We start from the raw sequence: 17,252 nt of genomic DNA, 5'->3' as shown, positions 1-17,252 counted from the left end.
GAAGCTTGTGAAACGAATTATAGATACTAGTAGAGAATTCCAAATTTAAGGGCCTTGGTAGAGCATGGTAAATTGGCTAAGGTTTATGCGACAATGGTGAGATCGATAACTAGTTGCTGTTCTCGTGGACAACGACATGTTCCACAGGAAAAAGCAAACACCAAAACCAAAACAACAACAACAGCACAACAGCAGCAGCGTCAACAAACTGGCTAAACGGACTCGCAGGTAGATGCCAGTTGAAAACTTGGGTCTACTTGCGAGTCCGCTTGGCCAGGCCTTGCGTGCACTTGTGTTGGCTTGCAAAGAATTTTTTTCCTAGAGAAAAGTCGACAGATGGAGTTTAAGTATAAAACTTTTATTTTCCGTGCTGTTACCATTGACAGTAAGTTTTTCAACTACCGTGTACCAATAAACACTGCCATAAATTAAGATTGATTTTCACGAGAGTTTTGGAGGAAAGTGCATATGGAGAACATTTTTTTTATTTCCTGCCTGTCACTGAGGTACGATTTTCGAATTTCTTTGAATCATTTCGGTCGTGTCGGACGTATTTCAAGACGCAACTAGTTTTGTTCGTCTTGAATGCGAATCGTTAAAATTCGTAGAAGCCATTGCAATTTCTGCTGCGTTTCTAGTGTGCACGCTTGACGGAATGACACATATTCGTCTGATTTGAGTCAAAGCCAATGTATGAATAAGTAGTCCAACTATTTTCACATGTATAGAGGGCGCGTTCATATTTGTGGAATGGCTGGTTAAAGGACATGAGCAAAAATGGTTCTTGTATATGTGGCTCTATATTTTACCACAACACCTTGCTAACTTAACACAACCCATTACGGCACAAGGAAAGCTATACATGTATTTTTGCAATATTTTTCATTGCTCTTAAGACCTTGTGCATGCTAGGCTTGATCATGAAGATTTCATTATTAAAATTTTATTACTGATTTATTAACTTTTTTATGACCGTTGGTAAGTTTTTCCTGCGCTAAGAATTATGGGTCATGGGCCCAGTCGCCATCTTTTCTCTACGGATAATTGAAACCAGTGACTTTCGCAGACGACATTTTCACGGTTGTCGTTCGCTAACCAGGCCAGTGCTTTCAGAGCAATCATCCTTATCTTGCAGAAATAGCATTTCTCTATAGTCTTTCCTCCAAACACTGACAGATTTTCTCAACAGGAAATCCTTCCGAAAAGGCAAAAGCTTACAGTAAACTTCATGTTCCACTTTAAAAACCAGCGTGTAAGAACCTAGTGAATTAAGAACTTGCTGGCTTAAATTTCCCGTTTTGTTGCCCAGAAATGTAAGAAGAACTTGCTTAGCCAAATAAGATCAAGCAGGTTCTTACATGTGAGTTTCAGTTAAATTATGAACTCTTATTACAGGCAACACTGCATATACAATCTGTAACCAGTTGTGCCAGGCTTATCATAGTACAGTTGTGAATGAATACTGTCTATTTAAGGACCAAACCCATGCTTATTTATTTTTCTGGTAATCAACATCTCTCTTTCAGAGAAATTAAGAACCTAATCAGATCAAGAACCGACGAAGGTTTACGTCCTTGAGGTGTGAAGGTGTGGTCATGGAAAGACGTGTCTTCCTAGTCTCCGAAGTTAATTTCGCTTTATTGCTTCTTTTGGCTCTGAATATTGAAATTTCTACCTACAAGTCGGACCTAAAGGTGAATTCAATCGAAAGTAATCGGTGTTTCATCGAAACTCCTATCAAATGGAGTCGAAATTCGCCGACATCAACCACGAAGAAATGCAAATGGCTTAAGAGTCGCCCACTCTACTATCACAACTCTACCGCATCATTCAATGTTACTGCCTCAGCGATACTAATTTGTGGGGACGTTCATCCGCATCCTGGACCCGTGTTGGATACGTCTTCGAGCAACCTAAAACCAAAAAGCGGATTTACTGCCAAATGCCCAAAGTGCTCAAAGCCAGTTTAGCGAAACCATAAACATCTTCAGTGCGATAAGTGTTATGATTTAATTCATGTTCGCTGTGTAAACAGCAACGCCAGTTTCCATAAAACCATCAAAGTTAATCAGCCTGGCATTTGGACATGTAGTACTTGTACATTATCTGAGCTTCCCTTCTTTAAAGTAAAAGATCTAGTCGCTTTGGACACGACAGATGATGCTGCGAGTGATTTGCATTGGAATTCCGACCGCCACTTCGATGCTCTCATTGCGAGACAAAAAACAACTTTCTTTTATGCACATCAACACGCAGTGTATGACATCAACATTCGACGAGCTACTCCTCGTCATTCAAAGATATGGTTTTGACGTGGTCATGCTTAGCGAAACATGGCTCAAAGACAACCCACAACTACTTAGCCATGTAACTATTCCTGGCTATGCTAACGAGTTTAGGAACAGAGATAAAATCAAAGGTGGAGGCGTTGGTGCATACATTAAAGAAAGTGTGAAGTACAAAAGGCGTAAGGATATTGAATCAAGATACCCTGAATTAGAACACTTGTGGCTTGAAATTCAAAGACGCAATAAACATAGTCACTTATTAATGGGAACCATATACAGATCCACAAGAATACTAGATACCCAACAGTGGATGTCCCAAATGGAGAGCATGTTGGCGGATCTGTCAACTTCCTGGGACGGTTTATTGCTTGTTACTGGGGATTTAAATATTGACGTGCTGAAGCCAAATGCGCCGTTGACAAAACAGTACACAGATTTATTGAACACGTTTAACCTAACACAGCACGTGCAAAAGCCAACAAGAGTTACACCTCACAGTGAGACCTTGATTGATCACATAATCTCAAATGATCCTAAGCGTGTTACACATGTTGATGTTCTTCCATGCTCAAATGTGAGCGACCATGATGCACCTTACGCGTGCCTCAACATTCGTGCTGAGCGCTTTGTTCCGAGGTTTAAAATGATTCGAAAAGAGCGTGGGTTTAAGGAAGAAGAGTTCGTTCGCGACTTTACATCCCTTCCATTTAGTATCATTCAGGCGACAGATGATCCTGAAGAAAAGTTAGAGATGTTTACTGCACTCATCTCTGACTGTATTGAGCGACACGCTCCACTGACACGCACAAAGGTCACACGGCCACCAGCTCCCTGGTTACATGATGAGGAAATTGTAGGTCTTCAAAATCAGAGAAATGTACTAAGACACAAGGCACACTCGTTAAAAACACCCGATGCCTGGCAAGCTTTTCGCGACGTCCGTAATCGTCTGAAAACAACGATCAAAGAGACGAAACGATCGTTCATCAATACGGCATTATCATCAACGAAACCGAAAGAGGTCTGGCGTAATATACACCGTATTTTGAACCCATGTCCACAGCCTTTACGTCTGGATGTCAATGAGCTTAACAAGCATTTTGCAGAAGTTGCCCAACGCACCACCGGAAATGCAGACGTTGACGCAAAAGAAGACCTACTGAACTTTGTTGATAGCTTGCAGCCATGCCCGATAGGGGAAAGATCATTCACCTCGCGCCACGTTAAATATGAAGAGGTCCTCAAGGAAATCAAATCAATTCGTTCCGATACATCGACAGGACCTGACCAAATACCAGCTAAGCTCCTAAAGCCTGTAGCCGACCTGATTGCAGGACCTTTGACAGACGTGATAAATTCCTGTATTGTCACATCAACATTTCCCGACGTTTGGAAAGTTGCGAGGATAACCCCAATCCCTAAGACCAGTGGCCCTACCTTCAGTGTATCACACATGAGACCGATATCAATACTTCCGGTCCTTTCAAAAGTTTTTGAAAGACTCGTACACCACCAAGTGATCGATTACATTGATTCTCACTTCCTGTTAAAAGAGAATATCTCAGGCTTCAGGAAAGGACACTCAACGACTACTGTTCTATTAGGGATCAGAGATGACATTATTCGCGCCATGAAGCGAGGAGAAGTTACCCTCATGGTGCTAGCCGATTTCTCTAAGGCGTTTGATACCATCAAGTACAAGACTGTTCTTGAAAAGCTTAGCCTGTTGGGCTTTTCCAAGGAATATCTTAAATGGACGATCCAATATCTTACAGGAAGGAAACACTTTGTGCAAGTCGACGACGAAACGTCAGAGCTTTGTACGGTGAGTTTTGGCGTACCTCAAGGTTCTATCATGGGGCCGCTCATTTTCAATCTTGACGTCGCTGACCTTCAGTCATATGTACGCGGAGTTAAATGTCATCAATATGCTGATGATACCACATTGTACACACACTGCAAACCAGCAGATCTTCAATCAACTCTAACTGAACTTTCTGCAAGTATAGGCAAATTGGAAGCGTGGTCACGTGAAGCAAACTTAGTCATTAATCCTTCCAAGACTAAGCTGATGTTATTATCTACTCCGCAGTTATCAAAGGTCCATCATTTAAACACTGAAAAGTTCGACATCATAATCAACAGCATCCCCTTGGAACGAGTGACCACCACTAAATTATTCGGGTCTCACATCCATGAGCATCTGAACTGGGAAGGAAATGTCAGACAAGTAGCTATGCTACTGTAACAACCCTAAGGAAGTTAAAGAACATCCTGCCTTTCCATATCAGAAAGAATTTGGCACAGGCACTGGTTCTAAGCAAGCTATATTATAATGACGTAGTATACCACTCACTCCCGGATTATTTAATGAAACATCTCCAGAGAGTACAAAAGGCTACAGCTAGTTTTGTGCTTGGTAGATTTGTGTCATCCGAAGACATCCTTACGAAACTTAAATGGCTTCCCGTAAAGGAACAACGCGAACGGAACCTACTTAAGGCAACTCACAAAGCCCTTCACAACCCATATTGGCCAAGTTATCTGAAACTTAATGTATTTCAACACGAAAGATGCTTAAGATCTAGTAACAGCATTCAGTTAGAGAGATCTTTAATTAATAATACTCTACAGGACCAGACTGCAAGTTTATTTAACACGTTGTCCAGCAACGTGAGGTGCTGCCAAGACTACATTAAATTTTGTAAAGACACCAAAAACATTATTTTTAAGATAGCTTTAGAACATCTGGCATAATTTTAATTATTTATTTATTCATTTATTTATTTTAGCATATCTTAAAACACAATTTTATCTCGTTTACATATAGATATAAATTTTTTGATATCTTCTAACCTTTTTATTATTATTATTTTTATTTTATTATTATTATTATTATTATTATAAAGAACCAATGAGCCCAAATTGCCAATAACGACCCCAGAATACAAGAACCTATTTTGCCAGACTTTAAAAAAATGTAGGTTCTTACACGTAAGATTTTAATGAAATCGACTTTCAGCCAAAACAAAAAAAGGTTCGATACTGTTACTGCTTACTAGGAACACTTTTTTGTTAAAAGAAAAAGCGGACGATCATATCTCGCTGGTCACCTTCACCGTCCGCCATCTTGAAATACCTAAACTCGTTCCCAGATTCCTTCCGGATCAGTGCTTTGTATAAAGTTTGCACGTCGATATAAAAAGTTTGCATCTGGATGCAAAGTTTGTACGAGAAATATAAAGTTTGTATAGGAATATAACATTTGCACGAGGAATACAAAAATTGCCTTTCGATACAAAGTTTGTGTGAGGAATTTATTATATGGCTGTGTCTCACAAGGACTGGGAACTACCAAATTCTCGAATTTGATTGGCTTAAATCGGTATTGACCGCGGTGTAGATTTTCCCATCTAGACTGGTTACATTTTGGGTGAAAAAGTGTCAACCTAAAATACAAAAATATTGACTATTTTCTTCTACAAATATTAGTGGAAATGACACAAAGCCTTGATGTGAAGGACATTTTATTATAGCGTATTTGAATTGCAAATGCTTGGGTAATGTGACTACGCTTAGTGGATGTTGTGCGACCACGAGGAGATGTTTCACTAGTTTAGGATCGCAAATTCGTCATAGAAATTGATGTTCAGTTAAAATTCGAATAAATGGTTTAACTCGGACACATATTGGTAGCAGAGCGAGGTTTACGTCGGGGAAATTCGCTGAATTCAAGAAAATGCCGTTAAATTCGAAGAAGAAGCGCCGCGACCGAGCGAAGGGCGCAGACGACGGCGAAATTGCGGATAAAATAGAGGAGCAAAAGATCAAGAAAGCCAAATTGAAATCGCTGTTCAGAAGACGAAAAAATCAGCTGGCGGATTTATTAGAAGATGGAGTAGCGAGTAACCGTGAAATAAGAGCTTCGAGGAAAAAACTTAACGAAGCCCAAGAGAATGTTGTTGAAGATTTGACATCGTTGGCTGTGTTGTATTCGGAAGCTAGAGATCGGCATGCTGTTGAGAAGACAAGCCGCGAACTTGAGGAAATCGAGAAAGAATTCTGTAATGCCCAAAAAAATGTACAAGAATATTTGGACGCCAATAAGAATGAATTATCGAGTCAAGTGTCGGGATTTTCCGGGAAATTACGTAATTTGCATTCACAAGAAACAAAAGCTCGCCAGCGCGTGACCGAGCTCGAGGAGCGATTACGCGAAAAAGAAGAATCTGTCAAGCGTGCTCAAAAGAAAATGGAGGAAGAATATGCCCGTTGTCAAAAAGAAATGGAAGCCGAAGTTAGAGAGGCGAAGGAGGAATTAGCCCGTGCAAAAGGAGATTGCAAAGAAAAATATTCGAAGCTCGAGGGTGCCATAGACGAGGAGTTTGAGTTGTCGCCTTCAAGCCCCCCAAGAAAGGATGTCAAGCCAGAAGAGGAGGAGAAGACTGTAGAAGAATCACCGAAACATGAGCTCGGGAAAGACATGTGGAAACAATTGACGAGGGTTTCTATTCCGGTATTTAGTGGAGACAAGCGGTCGTATGGGAGCTGGAAGGCAGCATTTATGGCTTGTGTTGACAAAGCGCCAGCCACTGCAGAGTATAAATTGTTGCAGTTGAAGAAGTATTTATCTGGAGAAGCGTTGGCAGCAGTGGAGAGCTTAGGACATTCGGCCGAGGCCTATGAAGCGGCCAAGAGCGGATTGGAGAGAAAATTCGGTGGTCAACGCCGTCAGATCAATTTGAACTTAGAGGAATTGGACCAGTTCCGACCGATTCGTCCTGGAAACGCCAAGCATCTAGACAGGTTGGCAGACTTACTGGACGTGATCGTCATAAATCTGAAAGAGGCCGGAAGAAAAGAGGAACTTGGCAATTGGTCCTTATACATGAAGGCACAAAAGAAAATGACCAGCATTATGCTTGCTAATTACAACAGGTGGGTATCTGAGCAGAAAAAAGTGGAATTTGTTGAGACACTTCGTGAGTGGATCATACAAGAAGCTGAATTCCAGACCGTTGCGGCAGAGACACTTTGTGGGCTGATAGGAAAACGAAGAGATAGCTCACACACATTCTTTGGTCGGACAAGCGGTCCAGGAAAGCCTGTGAGCACAAATTGCCCACTTTGTAAGAGAAATCATCCAGTGTGCCCAGAGTTTAAGAAAATGGATGTGCAAAGTCGTTGGCAAAAGGCTAAACAGCTAAGACTGTGTTATCGTTGCCTCGGAAGAAATCACAAGGGAAGGCGATGTGCTCAAAGTAGTCGGTGTGGTATTGATGCCTGTCAGAAAACGCACAATCGGGCATTGCATGAAGATCAGTTTGTAAATGGTGGAAGTGCTAGCGAGGCACTAGTGATAGAGCCAGAGAGGGGCCTACTCTTGGACATGGAAGCTAGTGAAAACAATGTACACATTTCTGGCACGGAGGGGAGCGAAGCACACTCCTTGACAACAACCATGGCAACCACAAAAGCTCCAGAGCCAGCAAAGTATCTTGCCTTGCGTACAGTGCCGGTGGTGCTGAAGAATGGGGAGCGAAGAATGATTGTAAATGCCTTACTAGATGACGGAAGCACAAAGACCTACATAAATTGTGATGTGGCTGCTGAGCTAATGAAGCACCCAACGAATAACAGTTAATATGTTAAATGGCGAGGAAGATTCCTTTGAAACGATGCCAGTGGAATTTGACCTGCAGAGTATTGATGGCAAGACTCATGCAAGAATTTCAGCATTTACAGCAACACCGGTGACTGGGAACATGAGACCAGTTGACTGGAAAGAGCAATCGGGAAAGCGAAAGCACCTGCAAGGTGTTAACTTCCCAAATCTTGGCCCTTGGCCAATCATTGACATGTTGATTGGCATAGACTATGCCGAATTGCACTTTTCCATTAGAGATGTCCGTGGCCAACCTGGGGAGCCGGTGGGTCGACTGACGCCGTTACGCTGGACGTGTATTGGTTCACCTAAGCTGAAAGAGGACAGCGTGCAGCAGAAAAATTTTAACATGGCCTATTTCGTTCACCAACAAGAGAAAGAATTGGGCTCTGTATTGCAGAAGTTTTGGGAGATCGACTCATCTGGGTCAATCACAGAAAGAGAACTGCTGAAAAAAGAGGAACTGTCGGCGATAAAAACATTTGAGAGCTCAGTGCAGTTCAAAGGGGAGAGATATGAAGTGGAGATGCCATGGAAACCAAACGCCCCCGAGTTACCAAACAACTATGAGATGGCAGTAAGCCGGTTGATCAGCACTGAAAAGAGACTTCTAAAGGATCCTCAGCTAGCGGAGTCGTATTCAGAAGTCATCAGCAAGTACACACAGAAGGGCTACATTTCTAAAGTGACACCCTCTAAGACAGAGGAGAAAGCCTGGTGTCTTCCACACTTCGCAATTGTAAGACCTGAAAAGACAACTACAAAGACTAGGGTGGTTTTTGATGCCTCTGCAAAATTTAATGGACTGTCATTGAATGACGTCATCTGCCAAGGACCAAAACTCCAAAGGGATATCTTTCATGTACTGTTCCGTTTTCGACGTTTTCCAGTAACCCTAGTATGTGACATTGCAGAGATGTATCTTAGAATTGGGATATCACCCTCGAATAGACTATTCCATCGTTTCTTGTGGAGGGACGTAGATCAGTCAAGACCTCCAGATGTTTATCAGTTCAATAGCCTTGTCTTTGGAGTTAATTCATGCCCATATCAGGCACAATTTGTTTCTCAGAAGCATGCAAGGGAAAACCAAGAGCACTACCCGAGAGCTGCCGAGACAATCTTGGAGTCTACATACATGGATGACAGCATGGACTCTTCCCCTAGCGAAGAGGAGTGCGTAAAACTTAACGAGGAACTATCAGCACCGTGGGGGTCCGCAGATATGCATGCCAGAAAGTGGCTTTCCAACTCAGAACAAGTACTTAAGAGGATACCTGAAGAAGACAGGGCTCTAGAAGTGGACTTAGACAAAGGAAATTTGCCGTCAATGAAAACGCTTGGTGTGTTGTGGTTGTTTTAACTTACAGAGTGAATCCACCAGATGAGAAGTTCCAGTTGACCAAACGAAATTTCCTGCGTAAGATAGCCATGCTGTTTGACCCTATGGGGTTTCTGGCGCCACACGTGATCCGAGCAAAGATTCTACCGCAAGAGATGTGGACCTCAGGATTAGATTGGGATGACCCACTAGATCCGAGCCAAGCTAGACAGGCCAAGAAGTGGTTTGAGGAACTCGCGGAGTTGTCAGACGTGCAAGTCCCTCGTTGCCTGCAGTTGAACTCACATGTTGAAACAGTACGTTACCTTGCACACTTTCACAGATGCATCAGGGGATGCGTATGGTGCAGTAACTTACGTTAGGTACCAGTACAAGGGTGGTACAGTATCTACCAGCCTAGTGGCCTCCAAGACACGAGTGGCACCACTATCAGCTACAAGCATTTCAAGACTCGAGCTTATGGGAACTGTTTTGGGATTAAGATTGGCCCTGTCTATAGCCAAGGTCCTTAAAATTGATCAGAGCCTACTCACATTCTGGAGTGACAGCATGAATGTGCTGTGGTGGATTCGAAGACCCAGCCGCAATTTCAGACCGTTCATAGCGAATCGAGTAGGAGAAACACATGATTCAAGCAGTCTTTCTCAGTGGCGTCATGTTAGCACACACCAGAACCTTGCTGACCTGCCAACCAGAGGAATGTCTGTGACTGAGGTAAAAGGAAGCGAGATGTGGTGGGAGGGCCCGACGTTCCTGAGCATGCCAGAGGACACATGGCCAAAAACAGAGATTGATGTAACTCCTGAAGCAACACTAGAAGTCCGCAAGAAAGCGAGGGCAACATTTGATGTACCAGGCACAGAACCAGTACTATTCGCGCTTACCCCGCAAAGACTTGGCGTTTGCATCCCAGCAGATATTCAAGCTGGACCAGATTATTGAGAGCTAGGGCATGGGTACATCGATTCGTGAACAACTGTGGAACGCCGCTAGAGGAGAGGAGTTCTGGAGAACTTAGCAGTCAAGAGATCTCAGATGCAGAGACTGGCATCATCAAAGAGGCACAACAAGAAGCCTTTCAAGAAGAATACAAGGCGCTGGTCAATTTCAAGTCTGTCCCGCAAAGCATCAAGTTGCTAAGTTTGAACCCCATCATAGATGCAGATGGTCTGCTTCGATCAGATGGGAGACTGCGCTATGCAAACTACCTGCCTTTCGATGCTAGATATCCAGTCATTCTACCAAGGAAGAGTGGGGTGACCAGGCTAATTGTGAAGTCCTATCATGAAAGAAGTAACCATGCAGTGGGAACCATCACACATTGTCCTTGCTGTCAGCCAGATTCTGGATCACGCGAGGTAGAGAGGAGATTCGTGACTGGGAAAGAGAGTGCTGTGAATGTCGGAAGAGAAAGGCGAAGGCTGCTAAACAGATAATGGCCCCCCTACCGAAGATTCGACTAAGACTGCCTTTACGAGCATTCCCCCGAACAGCGGTTGACTTTGCGGGACCATTTGTAACTGTTCAGGGGAGGGGCAAGAAGAGAGCTAAACGATACCTTTGTTTATTTACATGCCTACAATCGAGGGCTATTCACCTAGAGATGGCCTATGGGCTGTATACAGATTCCTTTCTGAACGCGTTTTATCACATGGCCAATCGGAGAGGGCTGCCAGAAGAGATGATTTCTGATAACGGAACTAATTTTGTAGGCGCGGAAAGAGAGCTGAGGGAGCTCGTCGAGCAACTGGAGCGGGACAAGATTGAGAAATCAGCTGCCAACAAGGGAATCAAGTGGAGTTTTAACCCACCATGGGCACCTCACTTTGGTGGGGTACATGAGACAATGATCAAGTCAGCGAAGAGAGCAACCTATGCGATATTGGGAACTGCAGATGTGACCGATGAAGAACTGATGACAGCATTTACGGATGCAGAGGCACTCATAAATTCCAGGCCTTTAACGAATCAGTCTGCTAATCAGATGACACACCCATCACCCCAAATCATTTCCTGATTGGACAAGTAGGAGGCCAGTTCGTTCCTGGATCAGTTGATAGTGACCAGTTCAGTCCCAAGAAGCGGTGGAGATGGGTGCAAGAACTAGTGTGACATTTTTGGCACCGGTGGCTGCGAGAGTGGCTACCAACTTTGAATCGTAGGTCCAAGTGGCAGAAGGAACAGAAAGACGTCCAAGTTAATGATGTAGTCTTGGTAGTGGCACCGGACACACCGCGTGGGCAGTGGCCGCTTGGTAGAGTCCTAGCGGTCTTTCCAGGAAAGGACAAGCACGTGAGAACTGTCAAAGTCAGAGTTGGCCGCAAGGAATTATCAAGACCGATCACCAGAATTTGCCCATCAGAACTCCTTTCAGAAGATGACGCAGAAGAATAGGACAACAGCAAACTTTAAGACTAGAACTATAGTGAACTTTAAGCTAGAAACACAAGAAACTCCTATTGATAGGTCGATGAGCCACTGGCCCATCGAGAAGGGGGAGTATGATGTGAAGGACACTTTATTATAGCGTATTTAAAGTGCAAATGCTTGGGTCATGTGACTACGCTTAGTGGATGTTTTTCTTTTGCGACCACGAAGAGATGTTTTCACTAGTTTAGGATCGCAAATTCGTCGTAGAAATTGATGTTCAGTTAAAATTCGAATAATTGGTTTAACTCGGAACCAAGCCTGATGAAAAAAAAAAGTAAAGAGGGCAAGCAAACTTTGGCAGATTAAAATTCAACTCATTGCCGTTCGCAAGCAAAATGTCAGCTAGTACAAACCAGTTACATTAAACGAATTATTTGTTTCTTGTTTGCCATATAATAAACATCTTATTAACCGAGCTCAGTCGGTCTGTATGGGAGAATCTTGACCTCGGTCGTGTGTACAGACCTCACTGCGTTCGGTCTGTACTCACGACCTCGGTCAAGATTCTCCCATACAGACCTCCTGCTCGGTTAATAAGAGCTAAATAAAGTTTGTATGAGGAATATAAAGTTTGTATGTGCGGTGGCCCTTGCGGGCCACCGTAGGAAATTGTAACCGTCTGCACGCAGACTAGGCAATCATGGTTTCTCTAAGCGCTGAAAAGCGTTGCATAATTATTGTATACCTTGCCATGGAAAATACAGTAGCCAATAAAATCAATGCGACATACGCCAGCGCACGACGGGAAGGTTGGCTGTAATAGGTGTTCATCAATCAATCAATCAATCAATCAATCAATCAATCAATCAATTAATCGTTTATTTTAACACGTTTCGTCGCGGAGCTAAGAACTCGTTCAAAATACGAACCTGTATAAATGAAAACTATAGTAATTACAGCTAATAATATTATTCTATTCTAGGTAACAACGTTATTCTATTTTAAAACAACTTAATAGATATAAGCCCCACAAAAAAAGAAAAAAAAGGGTAAATAACTATAAGATAGCTAAAAACGTAACAGAGAAACTGTAAGACACATTCTAAAAAGCTACAATCTTGCAATTTACTTATGAAGTCATTTACATCACTTAAAAGACGTACCTAAGAGGGCAAACTGTTCCATAACTTAGTTAATAAATAAGAGAAAGAGTTCCTTTTAAATTTAGGATTGAAATTAGGTAATTCTAAAGTCGAGCTCTCTCCTCTTAGACCGTAGGGTGTATGCCTATATTTATAACGGTTTGCAAGATAAGTAGGTCCCAGACCACTTAAGCATTTAAAAAGAAGTACTAGCGCCTGATTTAAGTGCCTACAATATAAGGATTTCATGCCAGTCGTAGTGAGCAGCTCGTCGTATAACACTGACTTGTTGTGCCCAATTAATGATCTCAATATATAACAGTTGCCATCCTCGAGACGGGACGACAAGTTTGAAACCAACCTACTGTGTTAAATCTTTTTACTGGGTTATCCTAAAAATAAGTTGATACATCCGTTACATAAATGTAGAAAACGTTAGTCTTACCCTACACAGGCTCTGCCGTCGGCCCAATACCAGCCGATGGGAACTGCTCAAAATGGTAAAAGCAGACAGAAAAAGTTTGATTTTGATATTTAAACTACAATATTAGGCCCAGTTAAAGGGGCAATAACACAAGCATCAATGGCGCGACTTTTTAAGTCAAAACCTAATGTACATGTTTACAGCGATGGAAACCTAAATGGAATATAATAGTTTTAGTTTCGTTAAAAGTTGGTAGAAATGTGCACTTAAGCTATAATACAAAAGATATGTCGAAACAGGTTATACGCACACAAGGTGACGATGTCAATTTGAAAAAAAATCGGCACTCGTTTTCAAATTGTATTGTTCCGTCTGGTGAAAATCACTGAAAACTAACTATGTCCTCCATGAGAAAAAGAGATGGCAGCTGTATATTTTACCACAATACTTGGCAAACCCATCGCAGCCCATCAGGCACAAGGAAAGCCATGTTTTTGCATTATTTGCCTCTGTACTAACGACATTGTGCAAGTTAGGAGATTTTAGTACCTCTGCGTACGTTTTTGGGCGCTACGAATCATGGGGAAATGTAGCAGTCGCCATCTTTGTTCTTTTAGAGGAATTTATCTCCCTTTAACTCTTTACTTAACTGTGTACAACTGAAGATACTCAGTGGCATCGTTTAGGCATCGTTTTGACCAAAAGTTCACGGGATCAAAAATTGCTGTGATATGATGGTGTTGTTTCACTGTCTAGTGCAATTTAAACACTTAATCAGATGGCGAGACACTTTTTGTTAACACATTCTTGGTCTTGAGCAAGGAATCAGACACCCATGGCACCCATGGCTTCCCACACGTGACTCTGGGATACATTCCAGCAAATTCTTCATACACTTTAAGGTAATGCCAGTCGTCCTCTTTGGACCAATTCTCAAACAATTTTTCGACTCTTTTTTGGGCAAATTCTTCAGGGGCGCCGTCAGGGTAAAGCGTGATTTCTCTGTACTTCCCCAAAAGGCGGAATGTTTCACTCTCTGCTGCCTCCTCTGCCGTCTTGTCGTTATCCTCGTTGCTTTCAGGTTCTCTGGCGATAGTTTCGGGATCGGCGTCGCTCGTGATAGCCTCTTTTTGTCGCTTTTTATCGTTCTTCTCCTTGTCGAGATGTCTGGTACGTTCGTGAAAGGCAATCATCGCAGCAACAGCCTCACGTCTCTCAAGACTGAAGCGATCTAGATATACAGAGAGAGAAACACGTTTAAAAACTAAAGCGCAATGGCTGGGTGTATATCAGACCTTTCCGTCCTTGTAATCTTATCACACGCCAGAGGATTCAAACGTACCAAGGACGTATCCTGCGAAACTAATATCTTCGATAATCAAAAGGTTAAGTTTGTTCTGCGCAATTCTGAGGGAAAATAAGGATTCGTTCGATGCAACGCATCTATAAAGGAGGCAATCTGTGGATGATAACTTCGCAAAAATCTTAATCCCGTTTTTTATTCCGTTCGTCAGCCTGAGAGTTAAGGTTGGGGTTGGGGTTGGGGTTGGGGGTTTTTGTGCCCACCCCTCCCCCTCCCCAAACGTAAGTATTGACTTAGTCGTGATCAAACTTACATGACATGTAAAGCATCCAAACTTAGTTACTTAAGCGACGATGACGTATCAATCATGACATCATACCAGGACTAAATGACGTTATATTTCAAAATGCCGGCCATCTAGGATTCACCATCTTTTCAAAAATATCACAACAACAACTCCAAAATTGATGTAAAAAACAAACAAACAAACAAAAAAACATGAAAAATATATTGTTAAAGAATTTGGAGTGAAATCTCCAAACATTTCTTATTTAAGCTATACCAGGAGCCCACGGGCTCCTGGCTATACAAAACAGCAAATTTGGGTGGGTCTATGGCTGCCATAGAAACGTGAAGTCAGATGACCAAACAATCAACACCAAAATATTCCATGATTAATGTGAGGAAATGTCCCTAAGTTTGCCCACTATAGCTTGAAAGATACGGCCTATGGTACGAAAATTTGAGATCAGCGTAAGTACTTTCCCCCCTCCCCTACCCCCCCTCCCCCCCCACCCTCACCCAAGGCTACTTTCTTGTTGACGCATTTCTGGCCAGCAGATCATTTCAAATAATAATAACAATAAAAAAAATAACAAAAAAAAATCATATACTGTATAATGCAAAGTGGATTCAGAGCCCCAGCGCATTTTTCATTGCAAGATACCTAATGATTAAGGGCTACAAAGCGTTATCTGGCAAACTAATGCCTAACCTTCTGAAAGGTGATTATCTTTGAGCGCACATCTCCCCGAAATGATTACGGTGGCTGTTACAAAGACCAAAATGGAGAATAACACCCAAGCCAACACATGGGAATGACTTTTGGCCTCTGCAAATTTCTCTTGTAATATTTTGATCTCTGTCTCGTTAGTCAGGTTTCTTTTCTCGATGGCCTGTCCAACCTCCCTGCAGACGTAGTACGTAGTGTCACCAAAAGAAGCGATCATCCAAAAGAAGGGTCCAAAACAAGCCTTGAGAATGGCTGGTAAGACACGAGCACCACAGTCACACCACCGGTAATACTTTCCCATGCAGACTCTGTCTGTAAGTGTGGAAAGTTCACCAAGGACCACTAGATTGACGAAGAAAACTATAAAAACTGGAGCCACCAGAAACGTAGTTCCATAGGCTTTGTGGTGGTTCAAGGGACAGTCGAACACCTCCTTACTCAAAAGCACCTGTAAACCCACGGTAACACCGGACACGAGAAGGTTCTTTAACGTGATCTGATTGTCCTTCAACAAGCCCATAAATCCCATGTTCATGTTATTTTTTGCTGCGTCTTTCGCTTTATAGAGCATGTTCTTGAAACGGTCCATAACCCCACCAGGAGCACTTGTTGGCTTCGGATCCACTCCGTCTGCCATTTTATTCGTTGCTGAAAAGAATGAGAGGAGATATGGAGAGTAGGGCGAAAAAAAAATCTAACCACTGCAGGGAAAAATTCCTCGTTATAAAATTTGAGGCGAGTTGTGGGGAGAGAACGGCGGAAGGGAAATGCTCCAAATTTCGCGGCTTTCTGATCTCAGCTTTAGTTTAGAAAGAAAATGGGACTTGCATAAAGAAAATAGCTGATAAGAAAAACACTTTTAGTGATGGCTGACAAAATTATTTGTTTGTTAGCATTGAAACTCGAGAAAGGTTTTTTTTTTGTCTGTACGTCTTTTTCTACAGGACGAAATATAATGATAAGTAATCATCAGACCGTCACGCAACGACGAAAAAATAACGTGACCAAGGTCACGACGACAGAAGTACATGTATAAACTGATTGAAGGAGCCTAGTGGCTTTGTCAATGAGGTACAACCAAAACCTCATTTCATTAAACTCAGTGAACTCTTTAAGTGTATTGGAAGGAGTCACTGGAAGTTAAATTCCTCAGTCGAGGAAAGCGCGATAAGAAGAACCGAACCTTAACAAACAAACCTTCAACTTCAAGCATGAAGCAACGGCTCAGAGTTAATCCAAAATGGCGGTGAGTCGTTTCGAGTTTGTATAAATTATATGCTAGCACTTCATGTCGAAATAGTCTTATCGCAGAAGCGATCCATATCATCATCGTTAAGAAAAAAAAAATGATGCTGGTGGCAGGATATTCTGCAGTTACTCCTAATCTACCACATGCATAATTAATTTCTACTGATAAAATGCCGTACATGTACTTTCATATACTGGATTGTGGAGACTTCTGAAATTTCGCCATCTTGGTATAGTTACTTCACATCATAAAAAGTAAAGGTCAAGTCTGCAGACGAGCCTACGGGCCCACCACATCGCAAGACAAAGATAATTTTCGCATTTTCCACGATACTAAAATCATATCGAGTGATAATTTTGAAATTTTAGGAAGAACACGTTTACCTTTACAAACAGGACGGTTCTCGTCTACGATTCTCTTCTTCTCGATGAATTTATGACCTACTGAACACTATTTC

At 42.3% G+C, this 17,252-nt stretch overlaps 4 protein-coding genes and 1 pseudogene across 5 annotated transcripts in view; 3 read left to right on the top strand and 2 right to left on the bottom strand.

Moving 5' to 3' along the window:
• Positions 1-17,226, bottom strand: part of LOC149108857 (uncharacterized) — a 27,167-nt gene extending 9,941 nt beyond the window's left edge. Inside the window, exon 1 of the mRNA XM_089295021.1 lies at positions 17,179-17,226. The gene's annotated coding sequence lies outside the window, so the exon portion shown is untranslated. The remainder of the gene's footprint in view (positions 1-17,178) is intronic.
• On the top strand, positions 7,922-9,394 carry LOC149108860 (uncharacterized). Its single transcript, XM_089295022.1, has one exon. The coding sequence runs from the start codon at positions 7,934-7,936 to the stop codon at positions 9,314-9,316; it is 1,383 nt and encodes a 460-aa protein (XP_089151148.1). The 5' UTR covers positions 7,922-7,933; the 3' UTR covers positions 9,317-9,394.
• On the top strand, positions 9,293-10,736 carry LOC149108859 (uncharacterized; annotated as a pseudogene).
• LOC149108858 (uncharacterized) lies at positions 10,899-11,689 on the top strand. Its single transcript, XM_089294561.1, has 2 exons — positions 10,899-11,266; positions 11,458-11,689. The coding sequence occupies exons 1-2, from the start codon at positions 10,899-10,901 to the stop codon at positions 11,687-11,689; spliced, it is 600 nt and encodes a 199-aa protein (XP_089150687.1).
• Positions 12,528-17,252, bottom strand: LOC149108856 (uncharacterized). 2 transcript variants are annotated; one of them, XM_089295017.1, is made up of 3 exons: positions 17,179-17,252; positions 15,529-16,194; positions 12,528-14,462 (listed from the first exon to the last, which is right to left on the bottom strand). In XM_089295017.1, exons 2-3 carry the CDS (start codon positions 16,181-16,183, stop codon positions 14,002-14,004), a joined length of 1,116 nt encoding a protein of 371 aa, XP_089151143.1. In that variant the 5' UTR covers positions 16,184-16,194; positions 17,179-17,252; the 3' UTR covers positions 12,528-14,001. The 2 variants fall into 2 exon arrangements, with proteins under 2 accessions (XP_089151143.1, XP_089151144.1); XM_089295018.1 differs by having other exon boundaries at positions 15,529-17,074; positions 17,179-17,222.

The sequence above is a fragment of the Orbicella faveolata genome, unplaced genomic scaffold, assembly GCF_042242905.1.
Source record: "Orbicella faveolata isolate gen_17 unplaced genomic scaffold, um_ofav_v1 contig_25, whole genome shotgun sequence".
NCBI lineage: Eukaryota > Metazoa > Cnidaria > Anthozoa > Scleractinia > Merulinidae > Orbicella > Orbicella faveolata.
The sequence above is the reverse complement of the archived record's forward strand: the minus strand, read 5'-3'. Positions and strand labels throughout refer to the sequence as shown.